This window comes from Trichosurus vulpecula, chromosome 4, assembly GCF_011100635.1.
Source record: "Trichosurus vulpecula isolate mTriVul1 chromosome 4, mTriVul1.pri, whole genome shotgun sequence".
NCBI lineage: Eukaryota > Metazoa > Chordata > Mammalia > Diprotodontia > Phalangeridae > Trichosurus > Trichosurus vulpecula.
Window position 1 is genome coordinate 107,394,860 of NC_050576.1, and position 17,986 is coordinate 107,412,845.

The following is a 17,986-nucleotide window of genomic DNA, read 5'->3' on the forward strand; positions in this document are numbered from 1 at the left end:
TTGAATATTCCTTTTTCATCTGTTCTATGACAGTGAGCAAGGAAAACAAGATTGTTCTCTTGTGGAGTCTGATCAGAGCGCACTGAGGTTTACATAATACCATAGGAGAGTTCCAGATTCTCCTGACCTAAGGAACCATTTCCAATCATGGCCTCAGATGATGTCCTAAGGGCAGGTCACTTCCCAGAAATATGAAGGCAGGACAAATTTTAAAAATGGAAGGAAAACTAGGATAGCAGCCTTTGGGCAGAGTGACCACAACCTAAAATAAACAGAATTTATTCAGGAGACATTAAGGAAAACATGTCATCCAGACATAGCTGATTAAGGGAGTTTTCTTGGCAATAACCAGAGAAAGTGCTTTGGAGAAACTACCTTGGAATAATGTCAGCTTGTTGGTTTTAACAGAATTGTGGCATGAAGTTGGATGCTGTTGCTCCAGGGAGACTACAAATGTTGACTTGGGCATTTGGCTATTTTGGTCAAATGAATTCACCATCTGCAAAAAGATTAGCATCATCTTCGAGAAAGTTGGAGGCAGCTGAGGATATAGTGGGATTGCCAAGAATGAGAACCTGTGTCCTGCCCTTCTTTGGAAGATTCTTCTCATGGCACAGGTGTGCTTTCTGCTTATCTTCTAGGTCAGCATTGCTCACTTTTGCCCTTCACTTGGTTTCCTTTCTATGATTCAGAGGGCCATAATTGTCAATGACACTCACCTGTGGCCAAAGAATGATGGCTAAAACCAGCATCTTGCCTTAAATACAGACTCCCCTGGAGGGGGGAGGGTGATAACAACCTCCGTGCTCTAAACAGTGCCCATCATATTACAGACCTGAAGGTAGTAGCATCAAAGTAGCTGAATACAATTAGAGCTATATTCACATTTCCAACCATTATAATTCTCCTTTACCCAGTTCTACTTGCATATGTTATCACTCTCTGTGGATAGGAAGAATATTGGGGGACCAAGTAATTAGTTAAGGTATTAGAGCAGTATTCTTTCCATCCCTTCCCTAATTAGTTCCAGGCCCTATCATTGGACACTGATTGGGTGAGAGAACCAAGAAGTGCTAGCTGGCTGCCTCTAGCAATGTGTGTGAAAGAGAGATAGATCCTGTGTCAACAAATGGAAGAGAAAAGCAGAGTCAGCATTATTTTCCTATTCTACTTTGGCAAAATGTGATAGATTTTTATGTTAAATGGCCAAGTAATTGTTAGGAAAAAATGTTCCAATATTATCAGAATACCTGTAACCTGGGAGTAAAGAGGTAAGGCAGAGAAGACACCTTCATTTCTTGAGTTTCCCACTCTCCTAATTCTCTAGACTGATCTAGTAAATGGAAGCATTTTAAATTCACATTAAAAATCAATAAGTACTAAATGAGCACGTAAGGCTTTTATTTACAATTTGGTCATGATTTTTCAGAACAACAGACTGGATTAAAATCAACTTCTCCTTCTCAAAGGGTGACTATTACATGATGTTTACCTGAGAATACCCGTCAAAAATCTTGTTTGAATAACAGTACAAAAAGAATCCCCACAATCGTCAACAAAATTTATTGAACACAAAAGGAATGTCTGAAAGCCTCTAGGGATTGATTGTACAAAAGTTGTGTTAAACAGATTAAATTTCTCTTGGAAAGGTTTTGGCTTCTTTTCTGTCCCTGGTACCTGACCTCTGTGTTCATCACTTCCACCTTTGTGACCTTTGTGACCTAGCACTCAGCCCTAGCCCTGAGTGGGTAAGTGACCCCAAAGAGCATTCCCATAAACTTCAATCCCATGAAAAAATTCAACCATTCAGAAATGAGCTAAGACTTGAAATAGAATCATGGGATTTATTGTGCTTAATGTTACATTTGTAGTAAACCTCCTTATCTTCAGGACCACACAACCTTTCTACAGCTATAAACCTTGTACCATGAGCTAAATAGCCCCTCAGAATCCAGTCTTGTTCACCTCTCCCCTTCCCTTTGTTTCCTCCTTCTCTCAGATTCAGGGGACTTCAAAGTCCCATTTCTACCTGAGAGGCACATCATAGTCAATTAACGTCTTTTGCTGAGTTGAATGAACATCAGGTTCCCCATTAACCAGTCAGTCTATAAAACTGTGCTCTTGTATTGTAAGTAAAAAGACCCCAGAAAGACTTCCTAGTCATTTCCTCCATGCCATGTTTAGGAAGAGAGATACTCTCATCACACAGGACAGATGGATTAAAAGTTCCACCATTGTTAAGGAGAGGGAGAAAGAAAGCCCATTACGATTTCAGAACCTTTCAAAACCACAACTGCAACACAAGGGCTTCTGCAGATGGCCAGACAAGAATTAGACACTTAAATCCAAAGTCAATCCAAAGTCCAGGACAGAGAGAACTACAAAAGTAATGATCCACAAAAGAGTTTGGCAAGAAAACATCTTGATCTTTGTTCTCTTGGTCTGAAGTCAGGATGTTGCCATCAAGGAATGATAGCCTCAAGAACAGTTGCGGTTTATAATGAAAAAGTGTGCTGTCTTCCATCTACACTTACTCTAATAAAATTCCAGCCAGGTCTTAGGAAAGGGCACATAAAGGGCCCCACTTCGATCCTGCTACCTGGGCCATACAGCCTGTGCCACGGGAGTAACTCAGAGCAGATATCCAACCAATGCAGAAATATACACAGGAACTCATAGGTCTTGTCTGAGTAATGAGGTACCAGCCTGCTGGGTCAGAAGAAAATGCTCTAAAGGAACAAGGCTGGTGTTTTCTCAGTAGAAGATTCATCACCAGTTCTTAATTAGGCAGCTGAGTGAGTAGGGAAGGAAAACGAAGAGATGGTCAGACCTTCCCCATCCAAGATAAGGAGAAAGCTGCACACAATTAACAGCAGGTCCAGCCAGGTGTGGATACTGTTTGCAGGTTGATGTAGTCACCTTGTGTGGACAGAGATGTGCTGCCTTCCCTGGTATTGGCCATCATCTGTTCGATAAGGACTCTAGGAAATAAACGAAGTCAGACTGAGGAGAAGGCCGAAGCAGAAAAAGGAAAAAAAGGCAGACATTCTTTTTTGAAAAAAAATCATCATCGCTGTCCAGAAAAAAGATAAGAGGTCTGCTTGATAATGTGCCAGGAACCTTAAGGAAAGAAGACAGAGTCCCTGATCTTGAGCTATTGTTCTAATGTGCTCATCCTGCCCCTGTCTTGCAGGGCCCTCTGGAACAAGTGAAGAACAGAGCTGGTGGAAATGGAGGGAGAAAGCACAAGTAAGAGATGGAAAAGAATCCTACTTTCAGCACAGAATCAGAACCTACTTACCTCATAGCTTCATTAACGTTTTTATTCTCCTTGACTGACGTTTCAGTCCAGCCAGTGAAACCATTCTCTTTGCTGAACCGGTCAATCTGGTCCCTAGTCACTGCCCATGGGGATAGGTCACTCTGTGGAAGTGAAGGAAGACAAGGAAATATCATAAGATTCACAGTTAGAAAAGCATTACTCAAATGACTGCAGTAATCCCTCCATGGACTCAACACTCAGAACTCTAGTGTAGCTCTCTTCACAGAGATCCCTGAAAGGAATCTAGGATCAGAATCCCAGAGTTTTAGAGTTAGGACTACAGAAGCCATCTAGTCTGAGCTGTGTGGGAAAAGGAACAACCTCTAGAATATACCCAACAAATGGTCATTTAACCTTTGCTTGATGTCCTTCCATGAACGACTTCATTGAAGCCCATTACCTACTAAGAAGGCCCATTTTGGCTTTGGGCAGATCTAATGATTAGGAGAAATATCTGGATATGAAGCCTAAGTTTGCCTCTTTGTAACTTCTGTCCTTTCTAGCTCCAGATAAAAAAAAAAGTTTAATCTCTCTTCTACATGACAGTCTTGAAGACAGCTACATTGTGCCCCCTAAGTCTTCTCTTCTTCTGGCTAAATAGTCCCAGTTTCTTCACTAATCCTTGTACAGACTCAAGGCCCTTCATGATCCTAGGTGATTTCCCCTGAACATGCGCCAACCTATAAACTTCCTTCCTAAACTGCCACCTAGAATGGAACATAACATTCCATATGCAGTCTGACCAGGGAGGGCAGTAGGTGGCGCAGTGGATATAGTGTTGAGCCTGGAGTCGGGAAGACTCCTCTTCCTAAGTGCAAATCTGGCCTCAGACATTTAGAAGCTGTGTGACCCATGGGCATGTCACTTAACCTTGTTTGCCTCAGTTTCCTCATCTGTAAAATGGGCTGGAGAAGAAAATGATAACTCCAGCCAAGAAAATCCCAAATGGGGTCGTAAAGAGTATTGAAATGCCTGAACAACAACAAGTCTGACTAGGGCAGAGTCCAAAGGAACTATTATCACCTCATTATTCTTGGAAGCTGTAGTTTACATAATGCAGCCCAAGGGAAACACCTCTGAAAGTTGTTCGGCATAGTAAATAAAGCACCAGACATGAAGTCAGGAAGACGTGGGCTCAAGTCCTTCCCTTCCTATTTATCAGCTGTGTGACAATGGCCAAGCCCCTGAAACTCCCTGACCCTCTATTTCCTCATCAGTAAAATGAAGGGGTTGGACAAGGTGGCCCTTACGGTCCCTTCTTTGAGTTTTAAATCTATAATCCTATGGTCCCATTGCCCTTAACTACACAACTCTGATCAGAGCAATGTTCCATCACGAGTTCTGAAGAATGATGATGAAGCAGGCTACCCATCTCTTGACAGAGAGGGGATGGACTAGAGGTTCAAAAGAAGAGATGCATCTTTGAACATGGTCAACGTTTGGATCTGGTTTGCTTGACTGTTTATTTGTTATAAGGGAGGTCTTCCATTAGTTGGAAATATGGGAAGAGGGGGAAGAGTTAGTGACAGAGATGCAGAAAAGAAAAGAAAATGGAGCATCAATATAATATTTTAAAAACATACTGAAGAAAACAAAAATTTTTAAAGGGGACACAAACGGCAATTTTGTTACTGTGTTAAATTTAACTTACACTTAATCTTTTTTTGTTCTTTGTATACTGAACTGTTCATATTTGTTGATGACTGTTAAGTTTATAATAAAAAAAGAAAATTTTTAAAAATGTAGCTCAAGATCATATTAGCTTTTTTGGCTGCCACATCACACTGCTGACTCATGTTAAATTTGGAGTCCACCAATAACACCCCAAGATCTTTTTAAACTGCATCTAACTATGGCTCTTCCATCTTGTACTTGCAAAGCCAGCTTATTGAACCCAAGTTTATAGCAATTTATATTTCTCTCTATTAAATTTCATCTTCTTTTCTGTCATCCACTGACATGGCTATCCCTCCTAGCTTTGCATCACTGGCAAATTTAATGAGCCTGCCATCTATGTTTTTTTTTCAAGCTCTTGATGAAAATGTCAGATAGCACAGGGTCAAACACAAATCCCTGTGGCACTTCATTTAAGATGTCCTTCCAGGGTGACATCAAACCACTAAGGATTACTCTTTGGGTCTAGCCATTCAATGAGATCTCAGTCATTCTAATTATACTCTCATCAAACCATTAAGGATTACTCTTTGGGCCTAGCCATTCAGTGAGATCTGAGTCATTCTAACTGTACCCTCATCAAACCATTAAGGATTACTCTTTGGGTCTAGCCATTCGATGAGATCTGAGTCATTCTAATTATACCCTCATCTAGCCCTTCTCTCCACCTTTTCCGAAAGAATAACACGAGAGACTTTGTCAGATAATGTTGCCCAGATCTGCCAGTTTAATACCAGATGAAGGTACCAAACCCAGAGGTCCAGAATCACCAAGTAAGCCAGCCATGACATCTCTCTGGTCATGGCTGAAGTGGTAAAGTAGCGGCAGCTAGATGGTATGGTGCATATGGCACTGGCCCTGGAGTCAGGAGGACCTGAGTTCAAATTTGACCTCAGATCCCAATGGCAGCCAAAAAAAAAGTGATAAAGTACATTTCTCTGAGCTGTATGTACACACACACACACACACACACACACACACACACACACACCTTGTTGGCTAATAACAGGCACGGCACAGGCTCCCCACTGGGCAGTGTGAGCTTACAATCCAAGTCTTGCTTCCACCTCTGGCTGTTGCTGAAGGTGGTGGCATTAGTGACATCAAACATGATGACACATGCTGAGGCATCCCGATAGTACAGACGAGTCATGGAGGTGAATCGCTCTTGGCCTAGCAGGAAGCAAGAGACCCCTGGTTATCAAGGAGGTAATGCTTAGAACTGTCCTGGGGCCTTTACTTCCCTTCTTCAATCCACTGCTATTGGAGCACATAGCTGCTCATAGAAATTCTATCTTGTTTTTCTGCTCCAACAGGTAAAAACCCAGGAAGGGGGAATATTTCCTTGATTACTGTAGAAGCAGCCAGCCTGCTGTGATAAGGATACTCACTTTCCTAATTGGACCTTACTTAATCACAGAAATAAAGGTCAATGCAGCCATTTCAGAGATAAAGTTTCCAGCTTCACAAGTCTTCAAGTTTCCAAAGATTCTCCACCACTTTTCTGTTTTTAAAAACTGAGGATACTCAAGTAAAACCGATTTCTTCCCCATCCCTACTCCTAATGGTACTATTTTTCCTACTCACCGGCAATATCCCATAGCTGGAGTCGCACCATTTCTGAATCAGACCACTGGACAACCTTCAGAGCAAAGTCCACTGCAAAATCCCAACCAAAAATTAAAATCTCAGGGACTAAGAGGGGTGTGTGTGTGTGTGTGTGTGTGTGTGAGAGAGAGAGAGAGAGAGAGAGAGAGAGAGAGAAGTCAAGCTTTTAAAATATATGGGACAGTTAGAGAGGGGAGGGGAAATTTGAGGTAACTATCGAAAAGTATTCAGTCAGATGCCAACTACAGCAAACATCGCCTTTGCAGAATCATCAGCCATGTCCCCCACCCCCCCACCCCGTTATGCATAGGTATGCTCCAAAGCTCTGTCTTCTCTCTACATTCTCTTTAGATGATCTCATCAGTTCTGGTGAGTTCACTCATCATCTCTTTGCAGATGACTCCCAAATATGAATCTCCAGAACTTGTTTCTCTCCTAAGTGCCACTCCTATACCACCAACTGCCAGCTGGGCATCTCCATCTGAATTTCCATAGGCGGCAAAAACTCAAACTCATTATCTTTCATCCACAAAATCCACCATTCTTCCAAACCTCCCTGCTTCTGTCAAGGGTGCTGTTATCCTTCCAATCCCCCAGGTTCACAACTTTGGAGTCACTCTCAATCCTTCCCTCTCCCACACCCCATCTAGTCATCAGTAGCCAAGTCTCATCTACCTTCCCAACATCCCTTGCACCTGCCTTCTTCTCTCCACTCGCAAAGCCATGACCTCCACTGATCCCCTTACCACTTCTGGTCAGGGATACTGTAATAGTTTTCTAATTAGTCAAGGCAATCCCTTTTCCAATTGGTCTTCTACAAAGATGCCAAACTGATACACCTAAAAACAGAGGTTTCACCATATCCCTCCCTCCCTTGCTGAGAAGCTTCAATGGCTCCCAATTTCCTCCAAGATTAAAGACAAACTCCTCTCTCTGGCATTTAGAGCCTTCATAAAATAACTGCATCCTCTCCCTAGAAGATTGATTTTATTTACATTACTCCCTTGATTCAAACTGGCCTCCATGCTGCTTCCTGTCCAGGACATCTTGTCCCCTGCCTCCATGCCTTTGACCACGCTGGAATGCTCTTCATTCTTACCTCTGCTCCTGGGAACCCCAACCTCTCTTCAATAATTGGCCCTGGTCAATTCCTCCAAAAGACCTTTCCTAATCCCCTCAGTTGTTACTGCACGCCTCTTCCTAATCCACCCAAAAATCACTTTGTATCTACTAATCTGTGTACATGTTGTTCCCCTCCCCCAGAAGGTAAGCTCTTGGAGGGCAGGGACTGTTCTGTGTTTGTAACTCCAGCACACAGTAGGTGCCTAATAAGTGATTACTGAATTGAATCGCTGAATGTGCACAGTGTAGTGCAGTGGAAAGAGGGCCAGATTTGGAGACAGAAGACTTGGGTGTGAATACAAACTTCTGTTACTTTTTTATGCCCTCGGGGAAGTTACTTCTCTTGGCCTCAGTTTCCTCATCTGTAAATTGAGGGGTTTGGATTAAATGGCCTCTGAGTTCCCTTTCAGCTCTCTAAATATATGAACTATATTTTCTGGTTGAGGAAAAATTGGAGCAACCACAAATTATTATTATCTGTACTCCAGTCAAAAGTCATAAAATGTAGGGCTTTCATTACAGGGGGATGGGAAAAAGGACCATGGGATTTCCAACCATTGACTCAGATAAACCTGATTGCCTCCAGGTTTGCTTTATCTTTTCCATCCCTTTAAAGCAAGCACGTGAGAAAACACCACCTGATCAATCAACATTAAAATAGGACTTCTAAAATTCACATTGGAAAGAAATCACCAGGAGGCAGCTAGGTGGCTCAGTGGATAGAGTACCAGCCCTGGAATCAGGAAGACCTCAGTTTGAATCTGGCTTCAGACACTGTCACTTAACCCCAACTGCGAAAAAAAGGAAGGAAGGAAGGAAGGAAGGGAGTTAAGTGAGATTGGCAGAACCAGAAATCTTGTACACATTGATGACAACATATATGGAAGAGGCATCATAGAATAGAGGATAAAAGCCCAGCCTTGTCAGAAAGGTCTGGTTTCTGACACATACAGGCTCAATCTTTTACGCAACCCTCTGTAAATGACATTTAAGAATTTAAGAATTTTTAAGAACATTTAAGAATCCAAGCTCTTTGCAAGTAAGTATTAGTTCATCCTTTGTACTTACTCTGCCAGAGTAGCACGGTGCCTAACACACAGTGGCACTCAATAAATGCTTGTTGATTGGTTAATGAATAGCTGATATGCATCGGAAAGAGTTGCCATACCAGGTATTCCCTAAATGGGCGAAATTCTCTCTCTAGAGATAAGTATCTATTTTAATATGATTAAAATTAAATTATATTTTAATAATTATATGAGGTAACATGATATAGTACCATAGTGTCAAACTCAGAGGCTGCAGGACTCCCCAGTGCATCCAAACCAGATTAAAACGTGACTGGGAAATGTTTGACAAAATAAAAAACCACAATACAGATATCGTTAATTTTTTTATTTTCTAAGTCAATATACAGCCCACAGGATCAGTTTCTATTTCAGTTTGACACCTCTGGTATAGAGGATAAAGAGCTGGCCTCAAATTGTCTGTGTTACTTCGGGCAAGTCACTTAACACCCCCCCCCCCCCCCCCCCAGTGCTCTGGGCAGCTCTTGAAGACTACAGTCAGAAGAGAAGGGAGTTTCCTCACCTGGAAGTTCCTTATCCCAGTGAAATCACAGGTCTGTTTCCTATCTCAAATAATTATTTGTAGCCACTCCAATTTCCTTGATAACTACGTGTTTATCTCCAGATTGGGGTTTCTGTCATGGACACTCTCAGTATAGAAACTCCTTTAAAGATGTATTATATTCTTCTGTGCAATGTGACTAACGTGAAAATGTTTTTAATAGGAATGTATGTGTAGAGCCCATATTGGATTGCATGCTATCTTAGAGAGGGAGGGGGGAGGGAGAGAAAATTTAAAACTTATGGAAATGAATGTTGAAAAATGAAAATAAATATTTTTTTAAAAAAATGTGTTATATCACACACTTAGGTAAATGTTTAATAAATAAAGCTAAAATATATGTTGAACAAACAAAACTCAGGGCAGCTAGGCAACACAGTGGCACAGAGCTCGGGCCCTGGAGTTGGGAAGACTCATCTTCATGAGTTCAAGTCTGACCTCAGACACTTACTAGCTGTGTGACCCTGGGCAAGTCACTTAACCCTGTTTGCCTCAATTTCCTCATCTGTAAAATGAGCTGGAGACAGAAACGGCAAACCGCTCTAGTATCTTTGCCAAGAAAACCCCAAATAGGATCACAAAGAGTCTGACATGACCGAACAATAAAAACAAAGCCAAGAGGAGCTTGTGAACTACCCAGAAAGAGACACAGCAAATGCAGATATGTTTGCTGCTTCCTTAGTTTATTTGGTTCTACTTTGATAAGCATAAAGGGTTCTACCGAGATTTCATTCTGAATGATTACATTTATAATTTTTTTAAAAATTAGGATAAAAAAGTCCCTCAAACAGGGATAGCATTCTAAGAAATGTGTCTTCTCTTCTGCCCGCTACATACATGCATCCTTTCCCATTAAATAAAAAGCGTCTCTGTTGATAGACATCAGTGTCAGAACTCTGGTTGAAGAGAGAGAGATGAACTGTTGGTGAGTACTCACTCTATCCCTGTCCTACTCTTCTGAGGAGTGAAGTTGTGTATCTCTCTAAATCCTCTTAAATAGCTCCTATATACTGGGCAATACATCGCTAAACCTCACAAAAGTGTGTGGGGGGGGGAGGGTAAAGTGGTGAATTATTCCATGACTGATTCCTAAAGCAAAGCGGTAAGATCCCTCACGTCTCTGAAAGCCTTTCTAGGAATCCTACGCATCCGCTCAATCTCCTCGGCTCCCCCAAATTCTTGGACCTTCCCCATTTCTATGAGATGCTTCCCTGAAGGCCAGGGAACCCTATGTGTGGTATGACAGCAGCCCTGGCTAAGAAAAGGCCTTGTGGGAAAGTGGAAAGCCTCTATTTGCCGTGGAATCAGAGTTTTAGTCCCGGCTTCACGGATGGGGATGTCATTTGACGTCTGGCTTTCTCGTCAGTATAACGGGGATATTATTTGTATCACCTCCTTCACAGGCTAGTTACATAAAAGTATGCTGTTCTTATCATTAGTTTCCAAAGCAGCTCAGCTGCCTTCTACAGTCCCTCAATCTAACATAGAAATACCCTGCCCCTGAAAATCAGAGAGGTCCCCCAGGAAGAGGCTTGGGCCTGGAGGTAAAGTCGGACTTTGAAAACTTAGCAACTACTCTGAGCCGCCTCCGCTTCTTATCCCCTTGGCCATACATCTTCACCAGCTGGGCCAAGGTAAGGCACTAGCCAAATCAATCCACTCCTGCACCTCGGCCCCAAGTTACCTCCCTAGCCCCGCTCCGGCCCCAAAGACACCTGCTCCAAACCACCATCCCGAGCTGGGGGCAGGAAGGGCTTCCTAACCCGGGTTAGGCTGCCCCTCTCCCGGACCTGGCTCTCACCTCCCACGGTGGACTTGTAGTGTTTGCTGAAGCTGTCCTGGCAGTACCTCTGGACGAGAGACGTCTTGCCCACCGCGGCGTCTCCCACCACCAGCACCTTGAACAGGTAGTCTCGGCTGCCCATGGCCGGTAGGAGTCAGGGAGATGAGACGGGAAATCACCAGGGGTGAGGACAGGGCGGGAGAGTCCGCAGGTTACCGTAACTGCTTTGGTGGGGCTTACACTGATGAGAAAGCGAAAAAAGGGAAACTTTGCAGTCATCCACAGACGCTTCCTGGGTGGGGCGCGCAGGGCGAAAGCTCCTGGGCTGACCCCCCCAACCCCCACCCCCTGCACCACCCTACACTTTTCCTCCCTCTCCCCACCTAGTCCCGTTGGTCGAGAAGGATGCTCCGGGACGCAGCCCAGCCCCACAGAGTCCCCTAAGTCAAAGGCTAAGCCGTGGCTAACTTCATTCCACCCATGGAGGCCCGGGAAGCAGATTTCCCGTGGCACGCAACGGCTCCCAGCGGAGAAAAGAAGTAAGTGGCCGCAGCTCCCAGAAACCCAAGTCCCAATCCAGGTCCAGATTCTGCTCAACCCTTTCGCCTACCCACCCCCTGCCCGTCACGTGCGGGAGAGCTCCCAGGACTACATTTCCCAGCACGCCTCGTGGCATAGAAAGTAAGCAGTAGGGAGACGCCGGCCCGAATGGCCTCTTGGGGAATGTAGTCATTGTGTTGAAAGTTTCATCGGGGCCTGGGTCACTAAGTTCCTACACGGTGCTTCTTCGGGAACACTAGCTTGTTCAAAACTGAAATCTAGAGTGTTTTGGCTGGAAGTGAAAGGTAGTTTGGCTTAAGTGAAGAGAGTGAATATTTCAAAACCAGAAAGCCCTAATGATGAGGGCACAGTCTCTGGGAACCCCTTGAACCCTTGAACTCTCCTTGAATCTTCCCACTTGATCTGGCCTTGGCCTGAGACTATAACCATTAGGCCCAAATGCCTACCTTCATCCTCCCACTCCACCTGGCCTTGGCCTGAGGCTATAACCATTAAGCCCAAATGCCTACCTTGCCCAGTCCTCTATTGTCCAGCTGTTTCCCACCCTCAATCCTGTTTCCCATCCTTAATCCCGATCAAAATATCTATACCCTAGCTCTGTTACCCTAGCCCTTTATTGTCTGTCATTTCCATCACCCCAGACCACCCCTCAATCCCTCCCACAATCTTTGTGTATATAATCTCCTTCTTGCCTCCATGAAGTTGGTCAGATCCAATCTAGCCCGGATTGATCTGGCCCGCTTTCCTTACAGACATTGCAAGGGGTGGGATCTCTTGGGGCAGGCCTATTTGGCTAACTCTTAATAAACTTTTATCTTTTTCCCTTGGCTGAGAAAGCTTGAGTCAAATTCTTTCGGCAGGACCCGGTGTGTCGGTACTTTGGGGTGTCGAGCACCCCTCACCCCAAACCCTCTTCACTAGGTGAGAAATAACTGTGACTTTGCACTGCTAGTCAATTTAACCTCTCTGGGCTGTTTGTCTAGTACCTAGGCAATTGTCTAAGACAGGAGTGTTTAACTCGGCCTTCAGAGGGTCTGTAAACTTGGATAGAAAAAAAAATGCACCTTTATTTTCACTGAACTCAATCGAAATTTACCAGTTCCTTCAATTATGAATATAGGGAATAACTATTATTTGAAGGAGTCCATGAGGCTTCACCAGACTGACATAAAAATGTTAAATGCTCTAAGACTATACAGTTCAGAGAAGGTGCCTACCAGCACTGGTACAGGGTGTTTCTTCACCCCCAAGTTCTCTATTCTCATGAAACCACAGGTCTCTGTCCTTGGGCTGGAAAGTGCTTTGACAATCCTTGTCATGGTCAGGACCAGACACACTTTTGCCCATCCCAGAAGTCGGAGAACCTCTTTAAGAGACAGCCTGAGTGGAAATAGCACTGAACCTGGAGTCAAAAGGCCCGTGTTGAAGGCTTGGCTTTGACAATCACCAGTCAGGGGATTAGGGACAAGTCAACTGAATATGACTATGTTGTGTAGCAGATACTCCGGGCTGATCTTAGAGTCAGGAAAACCTAGTTGTGTGACCATGGGTGAGTTATTTAATCTCTCAATGGCCAAGACAAACTTCTAAGCTAAGGCTACGAGGCACAGACAAAAATCTTGGTTGAGTTGAATTGCATTCTACTACATCCCTGTCAGAAAGTTCTTTAAATCTAATGTCCAGGTCAGGCAGGTGAGGGGAAGCTCATCCTGAGATCCCAGCCCTTGAATGGACTAGCCCGTAAGATACGATTGATGTGTAACACAAGGCATACCAACATGGACCAATGGCAAGCGGTGTTTTCCTGTTCTCATGTCTATAGTCACTTTCTCAACTACATCGACCATAATTCATTTTCAGAAGAAATCCGGGCAAGTGAGTCAACCAACATGTATTTAAGCGCTGTGTTTCAGTCACTGGGCTAAGCGCTGGGGGTTGTTGTTTGTCCTACGTTCTCAAAGAGGACCATGCCATCAGGCAGGTGATGCCATGACGTGCAAGTGAATTGGATTTAAGGGAGGGCTGTGCAGAGTCACCAGCCTCACTCTCTCCTCCAGAGCCATCTGGGTCCAGTGGCAAGATACGGATCAGGACGACTGGAGAGGGCCCTGGATGCAGTAGGAGACCTTGGCCTTTAAAGAGAGGCATAAACAGACCCTGTCCTCAAGGAGCTCACAGTCTCACAGAGACAAGATGTACATAACTAGGTATAGGCAAGATAAATACAAAGTAGATGGAAGGTCATATGAAAGGAGAAGTCATTAGCAGCGGGAAGGGGGGGCGTTGTGGTGCTGATATTGGTCATTCATCATCATATTCTACCCTCATTTGTAAGACTGATGTATTTATTTTATCAGTCAGCACAAGCTGACTACCTTTCCCTACTGCCAGAATAGTCATATTCACCCACCCCCAAGGCCCCAAAGGAAATAGGACGTTTGTTTGGTAGCATGTGAAATAATCTGTTCTTTTTATATGTTTTTCCAGAAGAAAAGAGAGCAGTAGTATCCTTGGGAACTCCGAGTGGATTCTGCTTGGAGGATGTGAGCCCAAAAGCTATGGTTATGCTAACTTTAAAGATAATCATTGTTTTCTATGGCCTACTTGGCCTAAATTACTATTTATCCTGGGTAAGTCTGCCCTGAGTCAACTACCAAAATTAGACAGGCTATCTCATCTACCTCCTTTTCAAATGGCCTTTCTTCCGTTCTCATTCTCCTTGACCTCTCTTGGATATTTGATACCTCTGATCATTCACCTCTGGAAACCTTTTCCTCTTGCCTTCCATGACTCTATACTTTATGCATTCTAATTGTTCCTTTTTTCTTCATTTCCTCTTGCTTATCCTATCTCCTGACTATGACTATCCCCACAGTCCTATGACCCTTACATTCTCTCTGTACACTTTTTCCTTAGTGAACTAAACCAGTCCCATGGCTTCAGTGGTCCCCTCTCTGAATTGTTGTTGTTGTTGAGATGTCCTGTGCCATTATTGAGAGAGCAGTGATGGGAAGATTGAGATTCAAATTGAACCTCTGATTTCTGCTACCTACACAAACATGAACAAGCTCCTTAACCTCTCTGAGGTTCGAGTAACTTTCCAAGAATAAGCTATGGATGGGTTGTGATCATCAGTGGAAGGAGTTCCCACACCCATGAAATTATAGGTTTTTGAGGTATTCTTATTATTAAATATAAATCTCTAATTGTCTATGGAATATCTCCACTTGAATATTCCGCCATAAGCTGAAACTCAACATGTCCTAAGCTGAATTCATAATTTCCTTTCCATCTAACTCTTGTTACTCTGGTGGGAGTATGATCCCTTTAGATTTAAGGAGCATTGAGGATCACAAAGGATAAAGATAGGGACAATGAAAGGAAAGGTGAGGTGGTTTCCCTTACAATCCTTTTTTAAAAAAATTTATCTTTGGAGATGGGAATAGTCACATGTATGGGTGTTTGTCAAGTTCAGAATAACAATAATTTTTTTTAATTATAGAAAAAAAGAAATATTTGCATGATGCCCTTTCAGGTATCAATCAAGTATGTGGGTCTGAGACTTTGAATGGCTCAATTGCATAAGGAAAGAACAGCAGAGACAATGCACTTTGTCCTCTCTTCTCCAACAGACATTCACTACCTTTGTCTTCAGCCACTTATTTATGTAACACTGTACAGGACTCAGAGAAATGTTCTAGCGTGATCACCGTAAGTTAGGATGAGATCCCTCACCAGCCCTGAATCAGGAAGAATAGTTGAGAAGATGAAAAGCTGTCTATTTCTCAACCCCTGCCTGGGAGGTGACAAACATCAGAGCTGTGGCCCTGAGGAAACAGAATTGGAATGGCTTCTAACAGTCCTACACAAAGAATTTCTGACCTTTCTGAGAGAACATGGTAGTACTCCAGCGGAGCCTGGGGCTGGATGTGGTAGATATTAGAGCTTCCTATCAAGGAGTGTGTCTGTGGAGTCCAGAGAATCAACCTACCAGTGATGTCACACCATGTAATGAGCCAGCCCAGGAGTGGGGAGACCTTTTTGGCTCAGTCCAGCAGCAGATAGACTCATCCTGCAGAGATGCTATGCCCTGTGAGGAACAGGCACAGATGAGTCACCTGTCCCTTTCCAACACCATATCCCACAGCAAACTTTGTGAGTACTCTTTGGAGAGAGAAGGGATCGCAGCTCCACCATCATTGTGAGTTATCCTGGCCACATAGATTCCTTATGCATGTGCCTTACTACCATGGTAAATTTGTTCCCACTCTCCCTCCCAAGGATTCTGTGGGTATTTGTGGAATATGCCACAGGTGCTGGGGGCCTTTGTATCTACTGTTCTTGCTGTGATATTTGAGTATATTTCTTTTCTAAGAGCTAACTGACTATGCTTGCTAATTTTTAATGGGAAAGCACATCATTGGGAGCTTGTGAGCTATGGCGTTAGGAGTAAGTGTCAAAAAATACCAAGTATAATCACACACAGAGTTACCACTAGAACCGGAGGTAGCCACTGTCCCTTTGGAAACGTGACCTTCCAGGGCGAGTGAGAGTTGAAGGAGTGAACCTAGAGTTGGTGTTACACTTCTGTATACCCATAGTTTCATTAGTGTGAATACTCCCTTCATCAGTACAAAATGACTCCCTTAGGGTTCCTCACCCAGTGCATTCTTGCTTTGCCTTTCAGTAAATCCACTGGAGCCTCTATTCAATGTGTTAAAGATCCTCCTCTTCTTTTACTAGGGGCAGTGAGGTGGTGGAGCAGATTGAGTGATGGACTTGGGACAGAAAGACCTGAGTTCACATCCAACCAGATACACTTACTATCTCTGTGACTCTGGGCAAGTCACATATTCTGGGGAATCATAGGGATAGTGTGGTTAGCCATAGGGTGGTCAATTGAGTCCCTCCCGGAACTGATGGTCATATTGATTTGATTACCATTCCTAGAGCAAGAAGTGGAAGGAGGTGAAGGCGAGTCAATGGAATATAGAGCAAGCATGGTCTGGGGGCAGTTAGATACAGAAGTTTAGGTGAGTTTGCACTCACTCACCAATAAGCTTTTCATTAATTCTGGCCAGCCTCTTGGCTTTTCCTTCATTATCTGTCTTGACCACAGTCACCTCCACGCCAGATAAATGTTTGGACAGAGTTCCAAACCTGAGTGTATTGACTCCCCTAGGGATCCAGGTATGGTTTCAGGAAGCCCTTTATCCTTATCCTTCCCACCCTATTTCTATTCCATTCCTTCAGTGAAATACTGAATATGAAACAAACTCTTTTAGAAATGATTGACAAGGGACCTTGTGGCTTTCTGGTAGCCACCTTCCGGTAGGAGCAAGGAGTGAAGGCACCAGAGCAGAACCAGACTGACTCAGGCCCTTCCAAGTGCTGGTAGCCAAGCCCTGGAATATGTGGGGCTTTTGGGGAGGGGAAGGCAGTTTGGTTAAGTATCAGGGGCCTAGTTGTGTAGTTTCCAGCATGATAACCAAGCAACCTTCCTGAGAGGGAGGCTGGCAGATTCATAGGGCTTTTTGCCAAGGACTTCTCTCCTGGCTAATGCCTCAAGTCAAGTGATAGGAAAAAAACCAGAAATGAACCTAAGCCTGCAGTTGAATGTGGTGGTGCCTAAGCCAAGCCTAGCTTGCATATTTTACTGGCTGTAGTCAGTGTGGGAATAGGGCAGGCCTAATGTACAACATCACTGAAGAATGAGAGGCCTTATGGGTCATCTAGTACAGAGCCTTAATACAAGGGTGATAAGTGAGTCATTTACCTTGGGAAAGGAAAGCTGGAGGATGCAGAAAAAATAGACTGTATACAAATATGCCTTTGTTTCTCAAGCACACCTTTAGGATAGGGTCTGGGTACACAATTTGATCTTCTGACTTTAGGACCAAAATTAGCTCTCTATGCCTTTGTCTAAATTGGTGATAAAAACCATAAGATCATCCATTTAGATCTAGAAGGAACCTTAGAGGTCATTTGATCCAATCTGCTTATTTTATAGATGGGGAAATGGAAGCCCAGAGATGTTAAATGACTTGTCCAAAGTTACATAGGTATTAATTGACAAAGTGAGAATTTGAACCCAGAGCCTCTGACTCTGAATCAAATGTTCTTTCTCCTGTACCACTATTGCCCACAAGGTGCCAAGCATGGATCTCTAGGGCACTACACTATTAATGGGCTCAACTCTTCATCCAGTTTATAGTTACTTAACTACATTATCATCCAGCACCCATTTTTCCATAAGAGTCCCCTTTTTTCCACAAAAATACCATGAA

The 17,986-nt window shown here is 43.6% G+C and overlaps 1 protein-coding gene across 3 annotated transcripts; it reads right to left on the reverse strand.

Moving 5' to 3' along the window:
• Positions 1–1,830: 1,830 nt before the first annotated feature.
• RAB29 (RAB29, member RAS oncogene family) lies at positions 1,831–11,701 on the reverse strand. 3 transcript variants are annotated; one of them, XM_036758169.1, is made up of 6 exons: positions 11,522–11,701; positions 11,157–11,379; positions 6,584–6,655; positions 5,988–6,169; positions 3,302–3,423; positions 1,831–2,981 (listed from the first exon to the last, which is right to left on the reverse strand). In XM_036758169.1, the coding sequence occupies exons 2-6, from the start codon at positions 11,278–11,280 to the stop codon at positions 2,867–2,869; spliced, it is 615 nt and encodes a 204-aa protein (XP_036614064.1). In that variant the 5' UTR covers positions 11,281–11,379; positions 11,522–11,701; the 3' UTR covers positions 1,831–2,866. The 3 variants fall into 3 exon arrangements, with proteins under 3 accessions (XP_036614064.1, XP_036614066.1, XP_036614065.1); XM_036758170.1 differs by having other exon boundaries at positions 2,908–3,221; XM_036758171.1 differs by lacking the exon at positions 6,584–6,655.
• Positions 11,702–17,986: the final 6,285 nt, after the last annotated feature.